Source organism: Tauraco erythrolophus, chromosome 18 (assembly GCF_009769465.1).
Source record: "Tauraco erythrolophus isolate bTauEry1 chromosome 18, bTauEry1.pri, whole genome shotgun sequence".
NCBI classification, from domain to species: Eukaryota; Metazoa; Chordata; class Aves; order Musophagiformes; family Musophagidae; genus Tauraco; species Tauraco erythrolophus.
This window is the reverse complement of record NC_141482.1, coordinates 12,137,266-12,163,117: the sequence shown is the minus strand read 5'-3', so window position 1 is coordinate 12,163,117 and position 25,852 is coordinate 12,137,266. Positions and strand designations below refer to the sequence as shown.

The 25,852-nt window shown below is 41.4% G+C and overlaps 1 protein-coding gene across 1 annotated transcript; it reads left to right on the top strand.

The window, feature by feature from the left end:
* Positions 1 to 1,052: 1,052 nt before the first annotated feature.
* Positions 1,053 to 5,352, top strand: ANKRD60 (ankyrin repeat domain 60). Its single transcript, XM_086623162.1, has 4 exons — positions 1,053 to 1,227; positions 2,084 to 2,211; positions 4,364 to 4,529; positions 5,069 to 5,352. Exons 1-4 carry the CDS (start codon positions 1,053 to 1,055, stop codon positions 5,350 to 5,352), a joined length of 753 nt encoding a protein of 250 aa, XP_086479288.1.
* The last annotated feature ends 20,500 nt before the right edge of the window (positions 5,353 to 25,852 follow it).

Sequence of the window (25,852 nt, the reverse complement as noted above, 5' to 3'; positions counted from 1 at the left end):
CACCAGATGTCCAGAGGCATGTTCCTTGAAGTGAGCGTACGGAGAGTGCTTCACAAGTAAATTTGTCTGTCAGAACTGAAACTCTAACAAATGTATTTTAAATGAAGGGAACTGGTGTGTGCTGGGTGAGACTGGCATTCAGATCTTTGTCTTAAATCCTTCCCTGTCCAAACTTCAGCCCGGAAGGACTTTCTGGACTGTTTCCTCTGTGTGATGTTGCCCTTGGAGATCCTACATTAATGAACTCTGTGTAGTTGTCAGACCTTGGGAGTGTGCGTGGGGGGAGGAAATGAAGAACTGACGCCTGGCTGGTTGGTTTTGCTTCTCATCTTGGGAGTCTTCTTTGTCTTCTGCTGCCGTGGCACCCTTTTGGCTGCTTCAGAAACTCGCTGGCTGCTCCATCCTGTGCTCTAGAACTTCTGCTGATGCTGCAAAAGAATATCTGGCCTCCCCTCTCTTTTCTCCGCAGGATTTTAGTGAGGAGAATAAACAGTGCCCTGCAGCCCCGCTAAACCCCACCCCTGCGCATCGAGTTAGGGCACAAGACCCTGATGTAGTGAACTGGAAACGCAAACAGCTGTGTGCTCTTTTTGTTATGTGTTGGACTAAACATGTAGATTGAGATCTAGACTTTTAACAAAGAACATAGAACACAACTTTTAACGGGAACATAAAATATGGGCAACTTCAGGTGTTTTCGCAATTTACTACTTTGTTTCTCTACTGCTCATCTTCCAAGGAAGTTTGTCATCCTAGAGAAAATCAAAAGATGGGCAGGAACAACAATCTTTCCGTAATCACCCTGGTGCTTTGCTTTCTGCAGTGTTCTGTGGTCAGTGCAGGTGGGCCACTGCGTCACACATGCAGGCTGTGCTGCTGTGATGTCAGCTTGTGCTGCCTGGATACTGCAAGGTGCATACGGTACACGGGGATCTGTACACAAGGGGAAAGTCTAGGGGAGGGAGGAATGACTCCCAGATCCAGGCCTCTGTCTTTATAACACCACCAAGCTGTCTCACGACCTTTTCCTGCTCAGGAACCACTTCATCACCATGCCTTCCGGGCGTGTGCGGACCTTTAGTGTCCAGCTCCATCTAGCTGAGACTAACGAGATCTTTTCACTGCCTCGATGCCAAAATGACTTGACTCTGAAGAAGCTTAAGTCCCATTTAGAATTGTTGACTGGGATCCCCTTTCATTTCCAGCGGCTTCATTACTTGGATGAAGGTGAGAACCTCTGGGATTCTTGGAGGTTTTTTGTAGTGTCTCTTTACCTGCGTGTTATGGCTATGTTTAGGTTCTGGATGAAGGTCAGGCTTCTGCTTTCCTCTTTTTACTGTACTGCACTTCATTTCAGCTCTTGGCTTACGGCTTAACTTTGCTGCCTGCCTCTTAAAGACAATGCCCTGCTCAACAGGGTCTTTGTAGGGCAGAGATTGCAAATACTGACTTCCAAATTCCTGCTCAGCCTTGTCCACAGCCAGTGCCAGTACCTGGCTCATTCACCTCAGTCTGCAACAGCCCTCGTGAGGCTCTGGCCGACCTTTCCATGGTTAGAATTGTGCAGAGCAGTGGTTTTTTTCCCTTATGTTCTCCATACATCAGCTGAAGGTCTGATGTTGGAGTACTGAGCTTTGGAGATAACAAGCAGAGATGGCCACTGAAATTTGAAGTCTGCTATTCAAAACAAAATAACTCTTCCTACTATTCACTTTCTCAGATAGAACAAACTTGGTGCTTGCTTTTTAGAATAAAGACACCATGTGTGCATGGATACACGTGTTTCTCCTACAGTCGTAGTACTTAACACGTTACCTGTAGCTTTCTGTGGGTTACAACTGTGTTATCCCAAGAGCACTGCACTGTGTAGCCTTTTCTAGGCTGGGAGCGTGTCTGTATTTTCATAGCTTTGGCACAAGGGGAGCCAGGGTGTCCTTGATGCATTATGGTGGTAAAATCAGAGAACACCGGCATGGCTAAAAATTCAGTCACTATCTTTCTTAACTTTTTGTTAAGCTGGTTGTTATCTTCTCTGAGGGTGTGTTGACTTGCTTTTCTGTTCTTTTCTAACTCCCTACAGTAGATCTGCCAGATGAGTCTACGTTTAAGGACAATGATATTGTCCCTGGTGGAACGATCACAATGCGTGTCTGGCGACATGATGGCTGGGGGCTTCTTGTGGCAGCTGCTGCAAAAGGAGAGACTATGAAGGTCGATTCCATTGCTTCTGTGAATGGGTGGGGTATTGTGTGCAGAAAAGCTAAGAGCCTATAGCTGAAGGTCTAAGTACTCTTGTAAAGCAAGACTTCAGAAAACAAAGTGTGGGACAATCTTTAACGGAAGAGACTTGCCATAGAAATTAAGTAGGTTAGTTGTGCTGGTAACAGGTCACAACAAAAGCAGTAATTTCAAGGGGGCTGGTAGTCCAAAAACCAGGAGTAGTCAATTCCTGATGCAGTCCATTCAATTTACAAATAAGACTTCTTTTTGCTGTTACTAGTAAACAGCAGATACACTTAGGGTGCAAGTTCTTTTCACTGTTTTCTAACTTTTGTAATGCTGATGTGAGTACTTTTTCAGATTACTTTTCTTGTCCCTACTTATCTTGGTGTCCAAAAAACATTAATTTGCATTTTGTATTCAGCAGCCTGCTGTTTTACCCTTCTGGTGTGTTCTTGGCAAAAGATACTTGAATCCCAGCGGTTTTCACATAGATAGGAGAAATAATACGTAGTATGTAAACAAGGTCTTTTTATTAGTTATCTTAAAACATCGTTAGAAGACTGAGATTACCTCTTCTTGTGTATTCTGGTGAGGCTGAGTGACTTGTCTGTTGTTAAGAGAATCAGAGGCAGAAGCTGTTTCATAGTCCATCCTCCTCTGGCTGTACTGACCCAGGGTAAGAATGGGACTTGATACATGACAGTACCAAAATCAAGAATCAGAAGCCATTCCCTGTCTCATCCATTTTATCTGGTGCTAGCTCCTGGACCATCTTGAGTTTGCGATCCTGTCGAGCCTGATTAGTAAGAAAGCTTTGATTTTTACAGAACAAACAGCTTCTGTGGTGCTTTGATAGAGGGCATGCTGCTTTCTTGATTTAGGACTGAAATGTTGTCTCAGCAAAAACACAAGGTACTCTAGCTGATTTGTGCTGTAAACCTTCAGCCCCAAACAGATGTGGTCATGAAATATCCTTTGGCATCTTTCATAAGGAACCATTATCTCCATTTCCTTGGCCAAATTCCAACCTGGCTAATCACATTCTGTTCCTCTGCGTTTCCTCAGCCGCTGCAAATGGATACCGCAGGGTCCTTCTCTTCCTTTCCTTAACTGTTGTGTAGTGTTGTGGTTCACTGGCAAGCAGCTGCTCTGCCCCGGGCCACAAACGGCTTGTGCTTTGGAACTGGGCAATTTCGGGTTTGGGGGTTTGTTCTTTTGTTGTGAGTGGGTTGGTGTTTGGTGGTTTTTTTGATCCCCTTCTCATGTTTTGAGTTCCCTGCGTACAAAGATTCTTCCTACTCAGTGTAGAGCAGGAAACTGAAGGATGTGCCACAAAGTCAAATGGGCTCCTTTGAAATGAAATGTATTGTCATAGGAGCCCTGTAGAAACCTTGTTGACACAGTTGATTTTCAAATTAAAACCAAAAATCTTTTCAAGAAATAACCATACAGCTGTTCTAACAAGGTGTTTCCACTCACTAGATGAGAAAACCATGGTGCACTGTGGAAGATGTAGCCCAACATGGAAATGGTTTCTTAGGAAGAACAGCAGCATGAGGCACCTGAAAATTGCTCCTAAGAGGCCTTTCAGCAACACTCTGGATCGCATGTGTTCAGCTTTATTACAAAAAAAAAAAAAAAAAAAAAAAAAGCTCCTTCTGGAAAAGAGTGTGATACAGGACTGTTTCCTGAGGCAGCTTAGGGTTTATGAGTTGTCTGCTGGAATTGAGGCCCAAAGTCTCACCTAGCTCCTACGGAACCTGGGCTTACATGGCTGGTGCTGTCTGTGTTTGTCCTCTTTTCCCAAAATCTCAAGTCAGTTTCCAACAAATTTAAGAGAAGGACAGGGATTACAAAGACAAAGTGTTTCTGTAAAAATTTGTAGTGCTTAATGAATATGAAAGGAAAACCCAAATGTATGTTGCCTCCAAAGGATGATGGCTATGAACAAACATCATTAGATAGTAGAGAATCAAGATGGGGCAGAAGAATAACAAACAAGCAGGTATTATTTAGCTGATCTTGGAGTGATTTATGCCATGTGTGAGCATCTAAGTATGGATATGAGACTTTTTTGATACTTAAAAAGAATCACACTACCCTTTCGACAGAGACTAAAAGGTTTGTGTTTGTTCTGCAGCTAGCCCGTCTGGGAGTTACAGAGGACTTTGCAGACGCCACACCATATGCACAATTACTGGGACCAGAGCAGAAAAAGAAATGGGTGGCACACCGAGCTTTTGTGGCACTGTTTGTTGCCAGCCACAGAGGCCATGTTGAAACTGTGGAGTTTCTCCTGAGCCATGGTAATAATCTTAGATAGAACCTGAGCTTCTTTCCCCAGAAATCTGCATTTGCGCATGGACAGTCCTTTGGGTCAGCAGCTCACTTGATTGTCCTGAATGAGAAGACATTTGTTAATGAGAGGACATCTGTTAATCACTTCTTTTATCGTTGAAAATGAGTGCTGAGGAGGGAATCCCACCTTGTCTGAGGTGCTCCCTTCAATCCAGGTTCTTGAGCCTGGCCTCCTCAGAGTTTGCTCCTGTTAAAGGACAGTGTCATCTCCCAATAAGTGAGAGCTCCTAGTGCAAAAGTAATGGCAATGCTGAGCTGCCGTGAAGCAAACAATGCTTCCCTGAAGGGAACAAAGAATATCCCACTGTGCGCGAGCAAAGGGCAGGAGCATTTGTTCACTGGCCAGGTCTGTTAATTCCACTGATTCTATGTGACTAAAACAAACTGCATCTGCCTTCAGAAAAAAAATTGTGCGCTGCGGCCCGCAGGTGGCATTACCTCCTTTCGCATGCCGTGTGACACTCGGATAATGTCGGATTTTTCACAGGTGCGGATGTGCGTTCCAAAACCCCGCTAGGAAGGACTGCCCTTCACGTCGCTGCTGTCGCCGGCCAGTGCGACTGCATCAAGCTGCTCCTCAGCCACGGGGCACGAGCCCTTTGCCTGGACAGCGAGGGACAGACGGCCACGAGCCTTGCCCGCCTGTGGGGCCAGAAGCAGAGCGAGCGCACCATGGCTCGCTGCCGGTGGAGGAAGATGTCCCGTGGCACTGTGCCACCCTCCAGCGCCAAGAATCGGGCCTTGCGGCAGACGTCTGGCCCCGTGTCCTAAAATGCTATAGGGACTAACTTGGTTCTGGCAAATGTTAAGGGACAGTCAGTAACTTTCTCAGACCCACACTTCAAATGCAGGTCACTGGGTGGGATTTGCAGGTTTTAATTATGAAGTAAGCTCGTGTACTGGTGATGCTGCAGCTGATGACAACACAGCTCTCAAACACGCTCTTAATTTGTAGCTTGGGTATTTATAACACTGTTCCCCAGCCAAAGTGGCCATTTAGTTAATACGGTTTGTAGGAGAGCTTGAGCCTGTCTGCAAGTTCTCTTTGGAATGCTCCCTGCTAGGGTAATTTCCTAATAGCTGGCAACAGACCAGGGCGATACAGTTTAATGGGTATTTCAGGGGACTGGAAATCCCTAGATCTTTAATCCAGTTCTGGCCCTGACTGGCTTTATTGCCTCTGGCAGATCAGTTAAGGGTTATTTTATAAGTAGGGCAGTTTGTCTGCCATGGGAGGGTGCAGGCAAAGTTGATGAGCATATGAGTGGCTAATTATGATTGCCCACTGCTTGTTTAGTGTCTCCAACATTTTAAGCCTCAGGGCTTTGAAGGTTGGGGTTTCCTGAAGCTAGTGATGGGGTAAAGGGACTTGCCCATCTGCTTTCAAAGTTTCTTAGTATCCCAGATTCCTTACGTACTTTAAAAATAAAAATACTACTTACGGTCTTTTTATGTGTCTATGATCAGTAGAAGGAAGCTGAGCTTCTGGACTGCTTTGTGAGGGCTTATGGAGGACTCAATACTCGAGCAGTTTCCATTGCTTTGCTTAAAGAGACATTTTTCCAAAGAGCTCAGAGTTTAACTTCCACCTAACCACAGAAGAGGTGGTTCTCAGTGGGAATTGAGCACTCCTGAGAACTTGGCCCACTGCCTTTTTGCTTGCAAAGCCCCGTGCGTAGCCAGGAGACTACAAATAACTAATATGCGTTGTTCTTGTTCCCTTGTGTCAGAGCATTTTCTTTAACTGACACCAGGATTGCTCATAAATATCCAGGCAATTAGTGAATTTTGGCCTCTATACTTAAGTTTGTGTTTCAGGTCAGTGTCTGGGAGTAGCTATATCCAGAATGTGATAAAAATCCATGTCTTGTAGTGCAGCATTTGCCTTTATGAACAGGTGAAATGTGGACCAGAAAGATGCTGGCTGCGAACTCGGATACCCTTAGTTTATATCCCTTAAGGGAGAGATTGTGGCTAATGATGTGGACTAAGAATTGACTTGAATGCTCTGCTCCCAGCTTTGCTTTGTGTGCACTGAATGAATGGAGACAAGTTACACAGAGCTGGTCCTGCAGGAAAGGCTGCAAAGCGGGACGTGGTAGTACCCAAGCAAAGGTGCCCTGTGTTCGGGGCGGGGGGTAGGGGGAAGGGGATCTGAATAATGTTGCCATGTATGTTTCTTGTCAGATTGTCCCAGACAGAAATATGGAGTGTTGCTCAGGGTAAGCACAGTAGGTGAGACCTCGCAGGTATCCAGGCATGTGGCTGCCTAGCTCAGAGACAGATAGTTTAGTCCGGCCACGGAATTGTTTCCCTGTGCTCACAATCCTCAGCTTCCTGGAAGTAAGTCCTTAAGCCTAGTTTCTATGTTAGTAAAGTTAAAATACTAACCTGGAATGCTTTAAAAATGCAGCTGCATCCCCTAAACACTTGCCTTGCCTCGTTCAGGGTGGAGGGTTGGATGGATGCCTGGTCTGAAGGCAGGGCTTTGCGTCTTGCTTGGATGCTCCCTGCCACCAGGCCATGTTCTGAGAACAGCGTGTGTGAACCAGGAATGGAGACAGAGAAATTAAAAACACAGATTCAATCTCTAGAGCGGTCTAAGAAGAATGTCCCTTTGCTACTTCTTTTTGTAAACTGAAGGGGCTTTGGGGTGATTATTTTACTCCTTTGCTGCAATTAATTTTCCTTTCCTTTCCTTCAGTTTAAGTGGTCTCAGCCTGAAGGGGAAATCCCGGGCCGCTGCTCTGCGCTGCCCGGAGGTGGCCAGACACTGCGGAGCAGGACGCTGCTGCAGTGGCAGGACCCCTCTTGTCCACGTTCCTGGATGAGAAATCCCTGTTTGCGTTTCTTAAGCCACATCTCCAGTTACATGCAGCTGTGAAGATAAGCCACCCAGTCTTTCAAAGGCAGCAACCTTGTATTCCTTCCGAATTGATATTTGTACAGAAAGTCTCTCAAATCTAAGATGATAAATACCGCTTATCTTTCAATTCCTTATTTTAATCAAGTAATAAAGCAAGGTCTAGAACCTCAGGCTATGGGAAGTACCACCTCTGAAGCCAGTTACTGTGACTCCAGAGGACTCACAGCAATGCTTACACATGCTGACATCAGTCTGAACAAATGAGTGCAGAATTCCTTTGGTTTGAGGGGACACGTTCACGGTATCATTTGAACAAAGTTCACTTGAACAGGTTTTATGCTGTTTATTAATTCTATGTGACTTAAATACATAGTTGTTTAATAACTGCTTAGGAGAATGAGAAGATCACAAATTTTATCAAAGTGATCAGTAGACAAGACATAAAAAGATGCTGCTTCCGGCATTTTGCTGAGCAGCTGAATATTGCAAGCAGGATTATACAGAAAAGTCCTTAGAAATCCTTTATTCTTTCTTCCTATTGCCTGTCTAGACTGCCTAATCTGTACCCAAGCTTCCAGAAACAGGCAGAGGATTTGTTGTTGCTTTTAGACATTATGCAGCGTGCTGCATAGCTCTGGGAGAGAACAGCAAACGTCATATGGAGAGAACCGGGTGACCTCAGGACAAAGATACCAGAATGGCAGAAAATTATGTAGTATGTAATTACGTGGTTAGGGACAAATATCAAGTACTTTTTGCTGGAAGCTGGAGACTCCTCATTTGGAAAGAACGGAAGTCACCAACGTGTTGCAGCTGAGAAATGGACTGGTGCGTAACAATCCAAAATCGTACTGGGGCAAATCAGAAGAGAATTAACATCTGGGTGAGACAAGCCCTGGAACAGTTGTGCTTTTCTGGTTAGGTGAGAAAGGTGAACTCAAGCTAGATGAGACCCCTAAACTAACCAGAGGAAAGGAAAGAATTCCTCTCCTGTCCTACTCCAGGAAAGTAGGGCACAGCCGATAAAAGGACCATGCAAGGATAGTATTGCTCTTTATCTAAGACAATAAACGCCAGGGAGGCAAATAAGCTATTTATGCTGAAGGAAACTTCTGAGATAATAAGATCAGAAATCAGAATGTGTTCTGCAGCTCTTGTTAGGGAGGAGTGGAGCAAAGAGACCTACCAAATGTGTGCCTTTAAGAATGCTGCTGTATGACAGAATGGTCTGGAAAACTGTTCGGACTGCATGGCAGCATTGTTGGATGCTGATTTTATTTCTTGCAACTTGTATTTGTTGTTTAAGGTTTCTATTCCAAAGAATAAAAATCAAATGCAGACAAAGCAGATAATATTGCCTGTCTTAAAGTAACCAGCTGTGCTGTAGCGTGCACCAGAATTAAACATCATCAAGGGAGACAGCAGACTGAGACGCAGAGCTCAGACAGAAATGTGACTGTTGAGGACACTGAGGCTCTGGGTTCCTGAAATCCATGCTCAGCTCTGCTGCTTCTTCTTATATGATCTTAAGAACTTGATATCTATCTTATATAGCATCAGGAATCCCTGCAAATGTTGTTTCTCTATTGCCCTGGTCTGCAAAAGTTTGTTTCTAGATGGGAGGCTGTAGTAACGACCTTTTCAAAGAAAGGAAACAAACAGGCAAGCAAGAGATTTGTGCATTTTGCATTGCAACCATTACTTTCTCTTTTCTATGCTACAGCACAGGGAAAGGATCAGCCTCCAGAAGACTTTAGGGAGGACTTGTTAATGAACACCGGGATCCTCGGATAAAGAAACAGAAGGATCATTATAGAGAAGAAAATGCACTAAAAATGCTTTTGAGTCTAATTATGCCCAGGGCAGGACAAATGTCACAACTGTCTCCTAATATTAAGAAATCCAAAGCAACTCTTTTGGAAGGACTGTGGTTTCCCTGGATGCAAAAGGGAGTAAGTTAAACAAAGATGACAAGCACAGGAATAATTCATCACACTTTCTTATCATTATCAGCTTATCCCCTTTCCCAGTATTGCTCACAGCCATCACGCTGACTGCTGTTCCCCCAGAGCTTTGAGAAAGCCAAGGCTCTGCAAGCCTGAAACAGCGACTGCTGCTATTTAGAAATAGTCATTGTAGCCAGGGAGAGCCTTGGATGTCTCTGAACTGTCACCTTTGATACTTTCAAACATTAGCGAAACATTCCCCAAACATTTCCCCTTTCTCTAGAAAAGCTTCTCATTTCACCTGAGTTACACCCTAAACTTGCTTGTGTTTACTGTGTCCCTCTGAGCTCCTCCCCTATGGATGCTGCAGAACAGAAAGGCTTGGTGCTGTTGCCGAAAGGGAGATGCTACAAGGACGTGCCCAGTGGTGAATGGATGTATCTATAAAGGAGTAGAAGTACAGCAGCGTCTGTGTCGCAGCATGTGTTCTCAGGCACCTTGCTGCTTCATATCCCATGGACCCCCCCAGTGAACGACGTGTCTCCCTGGGTAACGTGTGGATCCCACCCGCTGGGCCAAGAGCTGTGCTTGGCTTTGGGCAGCAGACAAGCCTCTCCTTCTGCTCCCAGCTCATAGCCCTGAAACTTCTTTGGTATTAAAGTCCCTTTCAATGAAGGCAGAGAGGTAATTTCTTTCAAAATGTGCCATTTATTGATGGAACTTCCGTATCTATCTTGCTCATGTGTTTTATCAACACTCCTGGAAGCTTACCACCACTGTTGATCTTGTCTTACTTGTGCAATACAGCCTACAGCAGACCTGCCTATGGAAACTGAATATTGAAACTCGAGAGCAAAGACCTGTCATTACTTCGGCATCGCACAAATAATTTGTTAGCTCAGTGAATTCTTAAATAGAAGAAAGAGCAAGCTTGTTGTTATACCTGTTCTATATTTATCAACAGACAGCAGTAGTGCAGAACGCTGTGGCAATCATTACATTCATTTCTTAAAGTGAATCAAATGCGCAGAAATTGTTAAATGCCAGAGTACAATATAGCTCATAAAACCCAACAGACATCAGGAAGCTTGTACTGATTGGGCTCTTAGATGTTGTTTTCCTCTTGCTTCGGAAAGAGAATTGTAGTCAGCTTGCAATCTCCCTGACATTGTTCATGAAGGAAGCAAAACAAAAAGTAGCAGTGGAACAGAAGGCCTGCAATTTAGTTAATTTTATGCGAAACACAATCAGCATTCAAACTGGGAGTTACTGAGCAGAAATGTATTGATAGAGAAGCCAAAATATTCTCTGTGCATAAATGGTGAAATATTAAAATTTCAGAGACTCCTGGAACTCATGTAACTATGGGTCAGAGAAGATGCAAGGGTGAAGCGTGACACTACCAAAGTCAAGAGGAGTTCAGCGAGGCCGTGATTCAATCCCTGACACCCTAGGCCATGCCTCTATATGGTACGAACCAGTGCAGCTCTGGTGTGACAAAAGACCTTGTATCACTATGGAAAAATAGCAACAACTTTTTCAGAAGGGTGATTAGAAGAAAGGGTGACTGCTCATAAAAGATGGTTGCAAAGGATCTATGCTAGGGACAGGATGGACGGGGAAGAACAGTAAAGAGGGTAGTAAAGGATAGACAGAAATGGAAAGAACTGCAGATCAGCTGCAGAATGTAATTATGAAGATAACAGCTATGCAGCTGTCTGCTTTCTAGTCCTAGAGACCCCAAAACTGATGATGGTGGACATTGATGTCCCATTTTCCATTTTACTTGGCATGACAGACTCCTGTTAGCATCAAATTACCTAAGCAGACACAAAATATTTTTGTACAGAACAGCATGCACTCCTCTTGCCCAAACTTCATGCACCTCACAGAAATTTTCTGATAAATCAGTCTTTGTGCCTCAAACCCCTGAAGGCTCCAGTCCAGTGTGTGCAGTCTGTCTCTGCCTACAGCAGAACCTGTGTCCGCACGCTTTCTCTGCCTTCATTTTTGAATTTGCAGTGTTCCTTGAGTTGTAACCACCAACTGTGTTCAAAGACAACCTGAAGTTGGTTGTGAACCATGTCTGAGGATCATGCTGACCATTAACATTTAGAAAGGATAGCGGTTTGCAGAGGGAAGCCAAAAGCTATTCACTTTCCAGTATGCTTCCAGCAGCCCGTTTAGGTTGGTTTAATGCCTAACCTAGGCTGCAATTGAGGTTAGTGCTTTAGTTTTTCTTCAAGTTCCAGTTCTCCATACACTGTTCTGTTTGCAACATTTGCTTGACTTGACTGTCTGGTATGGCTTGACGGTGTTTTGCTAGAATTCCTGTGTGTACAGAAGCTAATAAAGGAACTGTCAACTCAGAAAGCTCATCATAAAATATGGTTCTACTGGCTTGGGATAAGAAATGCGGAGATTCTTTGTCCAAGCCTCTTCCATGGAATTTGTGACGCTATTTCAATTCCTTTGGTTTCCAGTAACCAAACAACCATTGGGGTCAAACAAAAGTCAAGGTATAAAAATTCATCGCTATAAGCCTCCTTACCTATAAGCTGCCATATGTTAGCGGAATGATCTGGACTATAGCAGTTGTCTTATATCTCTTGATGAGTGTTTGTATGCATAATTCAAATGTGTGCATGTGTTTGAATTCCAGCTTGTATTGATTGAATTGGTCTCTGATAATAAACAGTACAAATAAATCAGATGGGCGTTAAAGCGTTGCTGTGCTGCATTGGGGGGGGGGGGGGAAATAAATTCAGTGCAGTGACCTTGAGCTGAATGTAATTTCAAAAGTGCCTTAAATATGCTGATGACATAAAATAAGGCTGAGGAAGTTGGAAGGGCAGAAGGGTAGGGGCCAGAGGAACAAAACAAACTCATTCAGAATGATTTGGATTTATCAGGATTACAGGTGGATAAGTGGCTTATGCAGTTTGTTGTAGGGAAGCATGAGGTAATGAGGCCAGAGACCAAAAGTAATCAGACTCCAGTCGGAGTGAGAGCGGTGTGGAATGCAGATCAGAGCATGGTGAAAAGGGCACATGCAGCAGTGGGAGAAGCCTTGTCTAAGGTGAATCATTGTCTTGATGCTTCTCTTCTTACAGAGCTCAGCGCTACAGCTGTGCTCACTGCATAGCTGACAAGTGGCCAAAGAGGTTCCTGTTCAGCATTTGCAATCCATGGACTGGCTTGTAAATAAGAGCTGGGTTTAAAATGATATTTCTCAATGAAGATCTCCAAATACATTTGTACCTCTTCCTGGGAGCAAACCAAGTAAAGCAAAGAGGAAGAGGCAGGGAATACAGACAGGCTTTGTTTATTGGTGTAAAACCATGCAGGAATCCTTTCATGTTGGTACAATGAGGCAAGAATCCTTCAGGAGCTATAAGATGCATGTCTGCTAGTTGCAGATGAATAGAGGAGAATCCAGTTTTTGATGTTATGGGAAACGCGAACTGTAATTGAGCTGCCTAATAGTCCATTACACTGATTTTAGAAGAGAAATTTTTTTTAAAAAGTATTGTTTCAGACTAATGAGCACCCTGCTGGGCCACAGCAAAGCAAAGAGAAATTGGTGAATCTTTCCAGTTGGCTAATCTGGAGGTAGATTCCGTGGTTTTGAAAGTACTTGTTTTCCTCTGGTTTTCTTTCCTTCTTTTCAGTTCTAATGTCTATTTTCATTTTTAAAATGTTTCATTTATCCCCTAAATTGTAAGCTTTAGATTTTTCTCAGTTGTGGCCAAGTAGCTTTTGAAACCCAACCAAAGGCAGAAATAATAAAAGCAGAGGTCTCTTCATTGAAGTCTGTTGAGGTCCTTGCAGCTTTCTTCATTCTGTTAGATAATATATTAACCACCCCTGTTTAAAAGTGCTTTCTCAAACTTGACCTATATCTCTAAACATCATTTTTACAGTTATTTTTCACAGAACAAATTAGATATTTAAAAATACAATCTTCCTGTCTTACCTTTTACTGTCTCAATTTCATTTATATCCAGAAAGATTCTCAGTAGTTGGTCTCTTAATACCTAGGGCATATCAGTAACACATAGACTCCTCTTCTTCGAGTCCTCCTTGCTCAGTGCTGCATTAGATGGAAATCCATTATTGTCTAGAAGCCATAGCTGCATGTGTTATCTTTGTCATAGCTGAGGAACACAGTGAGGAGCTACAGAGAAAACTGAAATGGGAATGACAGAAGCTAAGGCAGGCCACAAATGATAACTTGATCTCATACCCTAATCCTTATGTCATATCAGAATTGAGCCCTGAATGGGAAGTGGTGAAAGAATCCTTGGGGAAACAAGAGATGCACTCAGAATTTTTCCTTTTTTGAGTCTCTTCAGGCTTTTGTGGCCTCCGATTAATATCCTGCCCAGTTCAGAGTCCCTGCCTGGGATACTGGAAGCATGCTGGATGCGCTTTGAGATGCGTGCTACCCCCACCCAGAGATGTACATCTTCCTGTGATTATTTATATTGTTGTAATAATAATAATGATGAAAGAAAGATGACCTCCATGTACTTGCACCCCATGTTTGCGTTATCCATTGGTTCTCCACAGCAAACGGCCAGTGTTAGTTTGAATCTGCATCCTTTGAGTTCTGTCGTCAGTCTGGGCTGTTGTCACACACTTAGCTAATACCCTCTAGTAATTTTATTTCTTATTCACAGGCACACTTAATGTCCTTAGTCATTAGACTGAAAAATGTTAACCTTGTCATACTTAGTGACTGGAAGCAGAAAAGTCCATTTAATTCTCAGGGGAATGAATCCTAATTTTCTGCTTGTCAGAAAGTGACATTTTACATATTTTTCTCTTTTTTTTTCCACCAGTTTAGTGCTAAATTTAAATGTGTGTGTCATAGGAATAGACCTTTGTCTGTGCTAAACACCCCAAAAGCCTTGGCGGGTATCCAATGTATCAGACTCTTGACCAATAGCTGCTGCTAGAGCTCATTTCATGCACTGAAGAGAATGAGAGGTGAGAATGAAAAGTTAGAGATAAGAGGTCATTGCAGAGGGCACATTAGCATCGCATGTCAGAATGCATATTTCTTTCCCTAGAAAATACAGATGAAAAGCAGCTCATCTGGAATAAAATATCCAATAAAGAAACAAATTATGTTAATCAAGCAGGCTAGTACTAATATTTGTCGTTAAGATGTGACACCTTCTATTTAATGTCACAAACTACTGGGAGCTTTTGAAAAACGTGCTGGTTGGAAGGCAAGTTGTCTACAGATACTGAGTTCACTGTTCTGTGAAAGGGAATAACTTGTGTGTTGAAAAATAGATGGCATTTATGGCAAAGAGAAATAATCCTCCCACAGATTACAGCTGTTCACTGTATTGTTGTGCTGGTGGTCTTATCTCATCAGTGGATATTTTATAAGATTCTTTTTTTTTTTTTTTTTTGAGACATTTCCATAAGGCTGTTCTGAGGAGGACACTGTGTTCTGGGAGCTGGATGTATTTTGACAAAGAGACACCACTACAAAGAACTCTGAGTCTAAATTGCAAAGATAGATGAAGTAAAAATGAGGGATGGTTATTTTGCTTTTTACAGATGGGATCTGAAGCAGGGGAGAGGGACTGTTGTGGCCAAAGTCACCCTGGGAGTCCATGGAATTGCATCCTGATCTTTGAAGTCCAATTCCAATATCTTTACTATATATTGTCTTTCTGTTCCCTTGCTGCTGAATGTAGATTTAATATGCACATGTGTAATGAGCCAAACATGTTCTGCATATGTTTAGCCAAATTCTGACCTTAGGGACATAAGGCAAGCTCTCCCTTACCTAGTTAGGAGTGCTTTCATGGCTGGGCTCAACCCATGGAGTGCAAAACAGTGTTGGCATTTAGTTTATGAAACGTCCCCCTGTTGGGCTTGAAGTTCAATTTATCTGCCTGTTTCGTGTTTTCACAAATTCAAGCTTCTCCGTGAGTTCTGGAGAAAAGATGGCAGGCCAATGGGTAATAAAATGCATGGCTGATTGCCTGACCTCTTGAATTGTCTGCGCAACAGATGCTGATGAATGATTAGCATGTAACAAATTAATAAATCAATACCACGAACAAATAAACCATCCATTACAGTGGCCTGCCAAGTCTCTCTCTCCTCTCCCAGACCTGCAGGCATTACATTATTCACTACAAGTAAACATCTCTGGACTATGTGCTACCTTGACACCTTGCAGATATGATGTACAGATGAGATTAATTATATTCCATGGGTAATTCCATATGTGCTGAAAAAAAAACATTTGAAGTTTTTGCTTACGTTTTTTTATGCAGCTATTCTTGAAGGGAGGTGAGTGGTCAGCACAGTAACTGTGGGCTCTGAAGGAACAAGTTCAATGTGCTGTCTTCCTTGTTGAAGGGGTTATCCACACTGACTAATTTCAAATAACTCCTTTGAAGTCTAAAGATAAGACTTTATTGCCCAAGCTCCCACTGAAGCTTTGTGGAGGAAGCAAGGATCCTGTAGTGTGTCATTTAAAAGTCTGAATTTGGATTCCAGTCCTGAATCATGATCTGAGAAGTTTAAAATTAATCCATGTGAAATATCAAACATCACTGACCTTAGTCTCTCTGAGCCAGAATCAAGCAACAAATTGAGTTACTGTGTTGTCATCAATAGCTTGTTAGAAGCACAAAAATTTTTGTGCATCTGGCCTTGTTTTTTGGAAATAAAAACCATTTAAAGGTGTGTGGCACATTATGGAATACAGCTAATTAATATCCTTGTATCGAAGAGAGATTCAGATAGAATTCAGAAGTGGTTTCTGAATCTGTACAAACACCTCCAAATCCAGAATGGGACAGGAGAGTAAATAAATTCCTGATTGGCCTGACTGATTTCTCCATTCTCCTTACATAGGAAATGTGTACATACTCCTGTGCAGTTCTCTAGGCACGATTTATATAGTCTAATAAATGACAAGTATATGTGTGCACAATTAGAAAGGACAATAAAGAAAAGCAGTTGACGAAATTGAATCATGCATAATAAAGCTGTAATTTTACAGAGGTCTGTAGTCATGAGGAGAGAAAGTGAAGCTTGCTTGTTTTATTAGTGTTGTGGGAGACCTGAGCTGGAACTACAGTCTTACAAGCTTTTTTTTTTTATGATGTCTTACAAAGAACTTGGTTTCTAACTCTTTATTTCACCCATTTGTGGGCCTTTCCTAAAGCAGCATATCCTACCCTGCACTCTAATCTTACTGGCTTCCTATCCTTTTATGATATTCTGGCTCTGCAGGCCCTGGGTCAACTGTTGTCCAGGCTTAATTTAAGGAACATTTGTGATTAAATATGCCTGTAAATCTATTCTCTGCATTTTGGACAGCTACGATCCTGCCTCAAGTGGCAACTTGATTAGAGGATCTTGAGTCAGCTTAAGCCTCAATTCAGAGCTGTTTCTTAGAGGCACTGAGCTGGGGAGACTCACAATATAGTCCACTGCAGCCAGACAGTAGGTCTGATGTATTTTAGGTCAGGTATCCAAAACCCACTGGGTTTAGGTGAGACCAGATGAGCAAAACACCTTTTGGAACTTGACGTATAGGACAAACTGTAAAATTGCTGTCACCTGGCCTTATAGGGACCATTCAGTAGGCATAGGCTTACAAGGCAACAGTGTGTATTTATCTACTTTTTCACATCAAAAAATGTGAAAATCATCAGTACAGAGCCCTTCTTCAAAACAGAAAAAGATTTGGCTCACTAGGTTTGAAGACCCTTTCTCATATTCATATGCTTTTATCACATCCATGACTACTATCTGCATGTGCATTATTCAGCTCCAAAACAACTATAGCAACACTGCAAAATACACACATAAATTAAATATAAAATGCATTCCAAATAATTGCAGTATTTATGTAATTTGGTGTCTTCTGTGTTCCACAAAACTCCAGCAGAACCAGTAAGCTGACTGGTACACACGGCAGTACAGTCTGACTACCCAGCAGAAAACACTATGAGCAGAACCAGCCTCTTAATGCCTGTCACTATTGACAGTTAATGACTGATTAGCAATGACTCCAACCATGCAAATGAAAGGAGAATTAAAAGTAGATTTAGGCAATCCTTTCTCCTTCTTGAGTCCTTTGAGTGCAAAATACCGCACAAATGCATGAGGGGCATTGTAATTGTGATTTGCTGAGTATGAAGAAGATTGCTCCCTCTGAAGTTAAACAGCACTGATCCAAGGCAAGGAGTTAGTCTCAAGCTGTCTATCCTATTCCAATGCTTATTTTCTCAGCACTCCTATGTTAAACAAATAGAATGACAAACAAACATGGTGAAAACCTGTTTTGGTCAGAACTATGGTGAGAGTTGGTGAAACTTTTCTTATTTGCTTACAAGTAACTCAAATTACTAAGGACACAACTTCCAGGAGAACACAAACATCAGCAGTGCTCCTTGAGAGCCAAGTCGTTGTCTAGTTTGCACTGCAATGTGCTCCCTTTATCCTGGCACTGTGCCTGCTCAGAGCTGGCTCAAGACCCCCCAGAAGAACTGCAGGCTAAAGTGAATTTTCCTACCTTAAAGATTCAGGGCCCATCTCCTGGTGCTCTGCACTTCAGAGAAAGAGCAGGGAGTGTCAGTGTTCTCCCTCCTCCCAGCCCCACTGCTCCTGCACCTTCATTTTTCATGTGACAGGAGCAGCACAGCCAGCCTGACTTCTCAGGACTGGCCCTTAAGCAGGAAGGGCTATTTTGTTGCCCCTAAGGATGTGTTGCCACCGAGAGCTCCCAATTTTGCCTGTGACAACAGCCAGGAAGGAAGTGAGGTGAGGGACAAGATTTCTCTGCCCAAGGGAACCAATAAACAGTGTCCCTCCCTGCTTTCCAGCCTGTGAGCTCTATCGTGGCTTCTACTAAGAGACTGTAAATATGTGGGGCTTGTTCATTAAGCAAGTATAATGCTAAGATGGAAGCTGTAACGTGCATGATGGGGAACACAAGAAATTACTACAGCTTTCATTTAAACAAAGGACATGACTGTGCTCTGGCAGTAAGAGCATAATGGCTGCTTAATTTTTCCAGACAGGGACTGCAGCTCACCGCATCTTGGGCTCTTGCTTTGTTTTTGTTTTCGCTCCAGCTTTTAAGGATGAGAATGTTGTGTCTGACGCACGTCAGCAAGCAAAGGAGATTCGCTAGCATAGCTGGGTTCATCTTGCTCCCCGGTGGGGAATAAAAAGCATTAACCGTCTCTCACTTCAGGAGGAGAAGGGGGGCTGTTTTCAGGCTGCGAGAAGTGAGAAGGCATTGTCAGGTTCGGGTCAGGCTGGAGCACGGGGCTGCGCGGAGCTCCCAGCAGGACGGACGAGCTGGGTGTCACACGGCAGCCGGGAGGCATCACTCGCAAAAAGCAAGAGACAGAAGCGTGTGTGCAGGGCGTGGGGGGGTGAAGGCTGCCATGGCTTGTTTTGGTGCAGGGCTGTTCTCTACAACAACGATCTTTCTGGAAAACAGACTCAGAAAATGGATGAAAAAAAAGCCTTTGCCAAGGAAGCAGAGGGAGAAAATGGCCACTTCTACACTCCCTGCAGTAGAAGTCTAATATAATGCTCTTACCAAAGCCGTTAAATCCTGCCCAGCCACGTTTAATCCCAATCTGGTACCTGCAAGGCCAGATCCTGCAGTCAACTGCACCCAGTGAGGCTGGTGTCAGCAGAGCCATGGACTGAAAAGGGCTGGGGGGAGGAATAAAGAGTCTTTCTGTTCTGTCTGTTTCTTCAAGGTTGCTTCTATTTTTGTGCTTTGAAGTTCTCAGGTTTATTTCAATCACAGCTTCTTTAGTGAAGCAGATAAAACATGGAGGGAGAAAATATGAAGGAAAGGGCCAAATTCAAAGTCAAGTTAAACCTGGGCAACATACGCAGTCTGCGACAATAAGGTGTAATTTACATGAATAAAAACACATTGTACTGACTAATCATTTCAAAATTTCTGCCAGATTTCAACACAGCTATGTAACTGCACCTCATCTAAACCAGGATGCATAAGGTTATCATATGATAAAGAAACAGTAGAACTTAGACTACTGACCTGGTGAGCTGCCTCACAATAAAAATGGTAAAACTGCATCTCTGTTATTATCAAATTATTATCAGTCACTTCCTGGACTTCAGGTTTACTGATGTAATCTCTTCTCTCCATTCCAAAACAATTAAATGAATAAATACACACTTGAAAATTCCTAGAACGGTAGCTTGCCTCATTATTGCAAGAAGCGTACAATGGCCATTGAATGACGATAGATTTAAAATCCTTTGACTTAGAGTGAATTCAGAGCAAGCCTCAGCACCATCAGCTGGGTAAACGCAGTTTTTGCCTGTGTCTGAGCTAACGTTTGGACAGGCATCCAAGTATTCAAAGGTTTGGGTGCCACAGGGCTTTAGATATGCTTCAGTACAATTTGTAGTGCAACGCTGAAAATGCCTAAGGAACTATGTAAGGAACTCTGGGATGCTGCTGTCTTCTGGGTCTCACAGTGACATAGGAAAGCAGGAGTGAAAGGAATTTCTAATTATTTTCCATTTTAGCCCTTTGTCTGTGGCAGCATCAGCTTGCACCTTTACCATGCAATATCTTTATCCTGATTATTTTTAAAAGTAAACCTAGTGTTTGAAATTTATTTATTATGAATCATTTTAAATTGTCGAGAAATAAAGCAAAAACTTGGACAGAATTTTCTTAGTTTGTACCGGGAAATTAAGAACTTAATATTTACTGAAATGAAAAAAGAAATGCACCACTCTTGCGTGAAACATGATTACCTTTTTCTTAGCTATCCTTGAAAGCCTGAGCTTTTTGTTACTGACACAAGTCAGGAGTAATAAACTTAAATTATATAAAAGATCTGACAGGTAATTATCCTCAGAGATACTCTCCAAAAAAGATATTTTAATGTATTGTACTATAATGTACCTAGCACATCTCTTCCATAAAATGTAACCTCTATTATGCATTTCTAAAGAGTAGGAAGCGTGCTTATTCTAACCTCAGATTTTTCATATGCTGTCGTCTTTTAAGAAAGAAAAAAAAAAAAGCACCAAGAAGTAACAACCAGCCTTTGATCTATAATTTCCTGTGCTGTTGTTGCTAAACACACAGTGAATTTTTTGTACTTTTAGAAGGTTTACTAAGGCTGTGTAACATTACTTTTGAAGTCAATGTACTGATTTAAGAACAACTAAAGCATTAAAGGCTGGAAAAATCTTACACTGGGGATCAGACATAATGATGCTTATTGCTAACCTGCTTTACCACTTTCTGAAATGATGTTGTTCTGAAGAATACGTTGCCTCGTGTTCAGCCAGAATTTTGCATGTTACAGTAAATATAGCTGCATTTGCTTAAATGATAAGGAATTAAATTAACCTGCTATGTTTACTTTTATACTTATCAGATGGTCTGACCTCATCTCATTCTTCTTCTCTGAACATCTGGTGAACTGCCTCCCTAAATGCTGAGATGCTGTCCATAAGCTACAGCCTTGCGTGGTGGCCATCTGAAGCCATGTCAGTTCATGGATAGTGCAAAGGAAAATGCAGATGCTTCAGAACACATCTCATGAACACAACTTCCGGTTTCTCTGCAAGCCTTGTACTAGATGCCCAGTGGTTTACCACCATCCTGGGATGGTTTTAGGCATCTCATACTCTGTCAGAGCCTGTAAAACCTAGTGCTCAGACTGGTAAGTGTGTCTTATTTCAAAGGTGGCAACACTGCATCTTTCTGCACTGAGATGAAAAGCTGCCCTGTGGCACTCTTCAGGTTATTTCAGAGAATTTTCAGTTGGAAACCCTTACGGAAATAAGTACACCACTGAGGCATACAGGAAAGATAATTCTTTTAATCTCTTTGGCCTGTTCTCTGTGTAACAGAGCAAGTCTTGAGATGCTTGTGAGTGGCCCGAAACCCTAAGGTCAAAATTATCTCCAATTCATCTGACGAAAATAACCACCCTTTCCAGTGTTTTGTTTCACTGGTGCAATACGAATGAGATTAGTTATTTTCACAAAGTTTCTGGGTTTGTTTTGAATTTATTTCTCAATACTGCTGGTCTTTTCCATGTATGATAGAGCAAACAGAAGGGGCAATGTTTTCTTCACTGGCAACCTGATCAGTTGCACAGCACAACAGTATCATTTTTTTCAGTATGGTTAAATTTATTATACTGTGGTCCTATGAAATGGTTTGACATGCTTTCAACTAGTTAAAAAACAACTTGATGGGATGTGAAAACCACAGGAGTCAGGAAGAAGGCAATAGTCTGTGAGTGAGCCTTATCTGTCTTGCTACACGGACATGGTTTGAAGGGGGACTAAATACAACACACTCAGGAACCTAATGCAAGAAGTGACCTGGGCTGGGCGTCACATGGGAGTAGAGGCTTCTAGTCTGGTTGCCAATGACCATCTTCAACTAGTGTTTGTCGCTTTGGTACTTTGTAGAGTGTGGAAGAAACTACAAAGAATCCTTCACTAAAGAGGGAAATCGTGTGTGAACAGGGAGCCTTAGGTCTCTGAAAAGAAAAAAATCTACCACCTCCTCTGTTTTGTAAGGCAAACAACCTCGGAATTAAAGTTACTTCAGGCTGACAGAGCAGCCAATAGCAGGAACTGGAGACAGCAATTTTTGCACAAACTTAGGACCCCAGTGGGTATCCATTGGGATAGTCACAGTATGTAACTTTGTAGAAATGTCTCATGCAGAACCGTGATTAGATTTTTATCCAAGAGGGCACCTTTTACAGCACCTAGATCTACTGGCTATGCACATGCTGTGGTTGCTTTTAATTTTGCTTCTTTCAAAATGTATAGCAACACTTGTGTGGCGACTACAGGTCGAGTAGTGCTACTTTTTCGGAATCACCATTTCACTATCATCTAATCAAAAATCTTTATTCTCTGATACAAAATGCACTTTAAATAAATAATAATCTTCCAATTCTGAGCTCCCTGTAAAATATCTTATATTAATGAAATTATAAATAGCAAGTGCCAGTTCTGTGCCCATTCTAATAGCACAGAAAAGAACACACTGTGAAGGAAAACACACCAGGTTTTTGTCACCCAATTTTGTTGTTTATAAAGCCAGTGCTTGTGAGAAAGATAATTCTGATTTCATAGTTCTTCAGCTTAAATAAAACTGTCATTAAAGCCTCTACTGTTATTTCATCACACACTCACGAAAGTATATGCAGGCACATATCCATGGGGGCAAAGAGGTATGGCTGATCTATTTTCCTGTCTTGCCATGGTGACTGTGTATCAAATACAGTAAAATTTTTGCATATGCAATTCTGAAAGCATCATCCATAGTTCCTCTTTAAAATGGGCCTGTTACTAAAGAACTACTTTATCTGAAAACAACAGTTAAAAGACTAGATGGCTTCAGTTTTCTGAAAAATTTTAGTCAACTAAGGAGGAACTGACATGCATGCTACTTTGCTAACGTAAACCTTAGACCCACAAAAGGTTTACAAAAGACTACACGAAATGAAATTTAAATTGAAGCATAGAAGACATCTAAATACACTTGCATCTTGTTTTCAAATTCTGGTTAAAGATAAACTACCTAACTTCTTATATATGTTTAGAAACATCCCATTCTGGTCTGATTTGCACGGAAGCACAGGTCTAAGACTTTTATATAGAATTAAAATTGTCTTGACTTCTGCTGCATTTTTGAAGTGATTTAATTTTCTTTTGAAGCATTTCCCCAGTGTGTGCACTAAGTTTACTAACACTGTCCTGATGTTGGAGATGGTGTGATATTTTATGGTGTGCAGTGACATTTATGTGCCCAACTTGGCTCCAATAAATAGGTTAATTTCCACAAATTAAATGCCAGGTTTGAAACATTACAAGATGATTTAATAATTCTGTAGTGGCCTTTTGGATTCACAATTGGGGCAGTTGACTGGGCACTGTCCACTGCAAATCCACAACTGCTACACAATTTTTGCAGGCATAAAAGGTCAAACTAAAAGTGTTAGGAAAAGAATAGTCAGGATTATGGTTTCACATATTCTTGAGCCCCAAAACCTCAAATACACGGATCAATTAGCAACTGACAGATTTATGCTAGAGGAATTAGTTTGAATTTTAGATAATACTCCTTACACATCCCAAATTAGGCTGTATCAAAGTATCTCCTGAAGTAAAGGTACCTTATTAAAGGGTGGACAGTATAATAAAAAAAATGTATTGTTAGTACAGAGTTAATATTCAGACGTTGGGAATAAGATTCAGAATTGTCCAACTGTAGATGCTGGACAAAGAGTTTATTTTGGTTTTCAAAATCAAACCGTGACTCATATGGCTTTGGATTTCACTTCATACAAACATCTACTGGATATTAGGTGCCAGCCTTGGTTCTTTAATATAACATTTTTTAAAAAAAAGTGGCCTTGAAGCTCTCCTTTCATTTCACCTGAATTAATGTAATTTTGTTGCTACTAAATTACATATTAACCTTTACTGTACCTGTTTATATAAATCAGACAAGAATAAGAGGATCTATACATGAGCTTAAAACAAACTGAAGAACCCTGGTTTAAAATAAAGAGAGATACAAACCTAGCAATGACAAGAAAGCACACTGATTTAAAATATTGCTCTTACAATTATCTTGCTTGTTCAAAGAAGAGTTTACACATGTTATAGTTAGCAGCTAAACTGAAATTTAGCTTAAATTTCTAGAGTCTGATTCCAAGGTATTCTTTGTTCTGTTTTTTAAGTAATGTGTCTGAAGTTACTTCTGCTATGTATTCTCATTCTTGGGTAATCTTTCCAAAGGATATGAGTCACTTCTCTATTACTTGTAAAGATTATGGAAAAAGTAAAATATTATTATTTTGTGGGCATTTGGAACCGGATGTAAAAAAAAAAAAAAGGTGGGATGTTGATCATTGTGAGTCATTTCTTGGGAAGAAGGAAAGAACAAACACTAGCTGCTGACCTACTGCTATGAAAGCCAAAAACTTACTGCTGACTCAAGAAGTAGATATTGATAGCTGCAGCGTACAAAGGAGATCTTGCAGCAGGATTAAAGAGGAAAGTCTTTCCTCTTGAAGTAATAAAGAGTTACAAGGAGCTGCCTGTGTTGACTTCTTGGAGGCTGTTATTTGTTTAAACAATCTTCCAGTTTAAACATCTTAGCCAACTAGAACTATATCCTGCAAATAGTTTCTACAACTAAATGAGTCTCCTTCTGAGTTTCCAAAAGTCCTGGCAAATCTTCAGGTAGGTAATGAAGTGCAAGACTGAACTCCATAGCACTAAGGTAGCTACACTAGTAATTTCCAGTGCAATCCCTTGTTGTTTCTGAGTCTTTCACCAGTCCTGGGTAATATAAATATTGGTATAAACAAAACTGAAGCAACATGAATACTTTGTAACACATTTGCATTCTGATCAACTAATTGAAAAAAAAAAACTGTTTTGATACCAAACTTGATTTTTGAAAGTGACTTCATTTTGCTAACTGGCCTTTGCATGCTTTATTTATACCAATAAAGCAGCTGTGCTGGGAACTACCCAATTATGTGTGTAACTACCTGTAAAGCATGCACAACATAAAAGACAATGTATATAATAATTATGACTTAACTATACTTATCATTTGGCTGTTTTTTTCAAGTTGCAGTGGACACACTATGATGAAGCCTGATAATTATCTTTTCTGCAGGTGTTTTTATTTGTTTGTTTCCGTTTTGTTTTTTTAATGAGGAAAGCTTCTTTCCAAATGTAAGAATGCAATTCCATGGCAGCTTGAGCCAATTTAAGTAATGTCTGCTACTCTTCTCTGCCTCTTCTCATCCCCTTTCTGTACAAGAGTTGTTTTTGTGCTAGCACAGGCATTTGACAACTCAATAGTGAGCCAGTTCAGACTGTGAATTGAAAACTAATTCTAAACACAGATTCCAATACTGGTAAGTGATGAATTGGGAATGAGCAGCAGGGTGGGATTGTTAGGAACATGGCAGTCTGTAGTTACGTTTGAAAAAGCTGCTGTGAAACTGAGTCTGAATGGAGGCTTTCATGGGGAAACTATAAATATGTGTTCTGTCATTACAAAGCAAGTTTTTTAAAGACTTTTTTAAAGACTTAAAATATTTAAAATAAATATTTTAAAATCATAGTCTTGCTAATAAGAGTAGTATCTGCTCTGTGATCTTTATATGAGTTTATTCATTGTTACTTCTAAGTAAACTTGAAGCAGTGTTAACAGTTTGAATGTCATAAATTTCAAAAAATCAGTAGCAACTAAAACAGTAGATTAAAATGTTTGCACTTTACCAAAATGATTGTGGATCTTTACACAAATTGTTTTTAAAGCATAAAGGTTTAGTAGTCCAGTAGTCCACTACAGAATGTTAACTTAGGAATGCTAATAGATCCATGTGCCTGTTATTTCTGACTG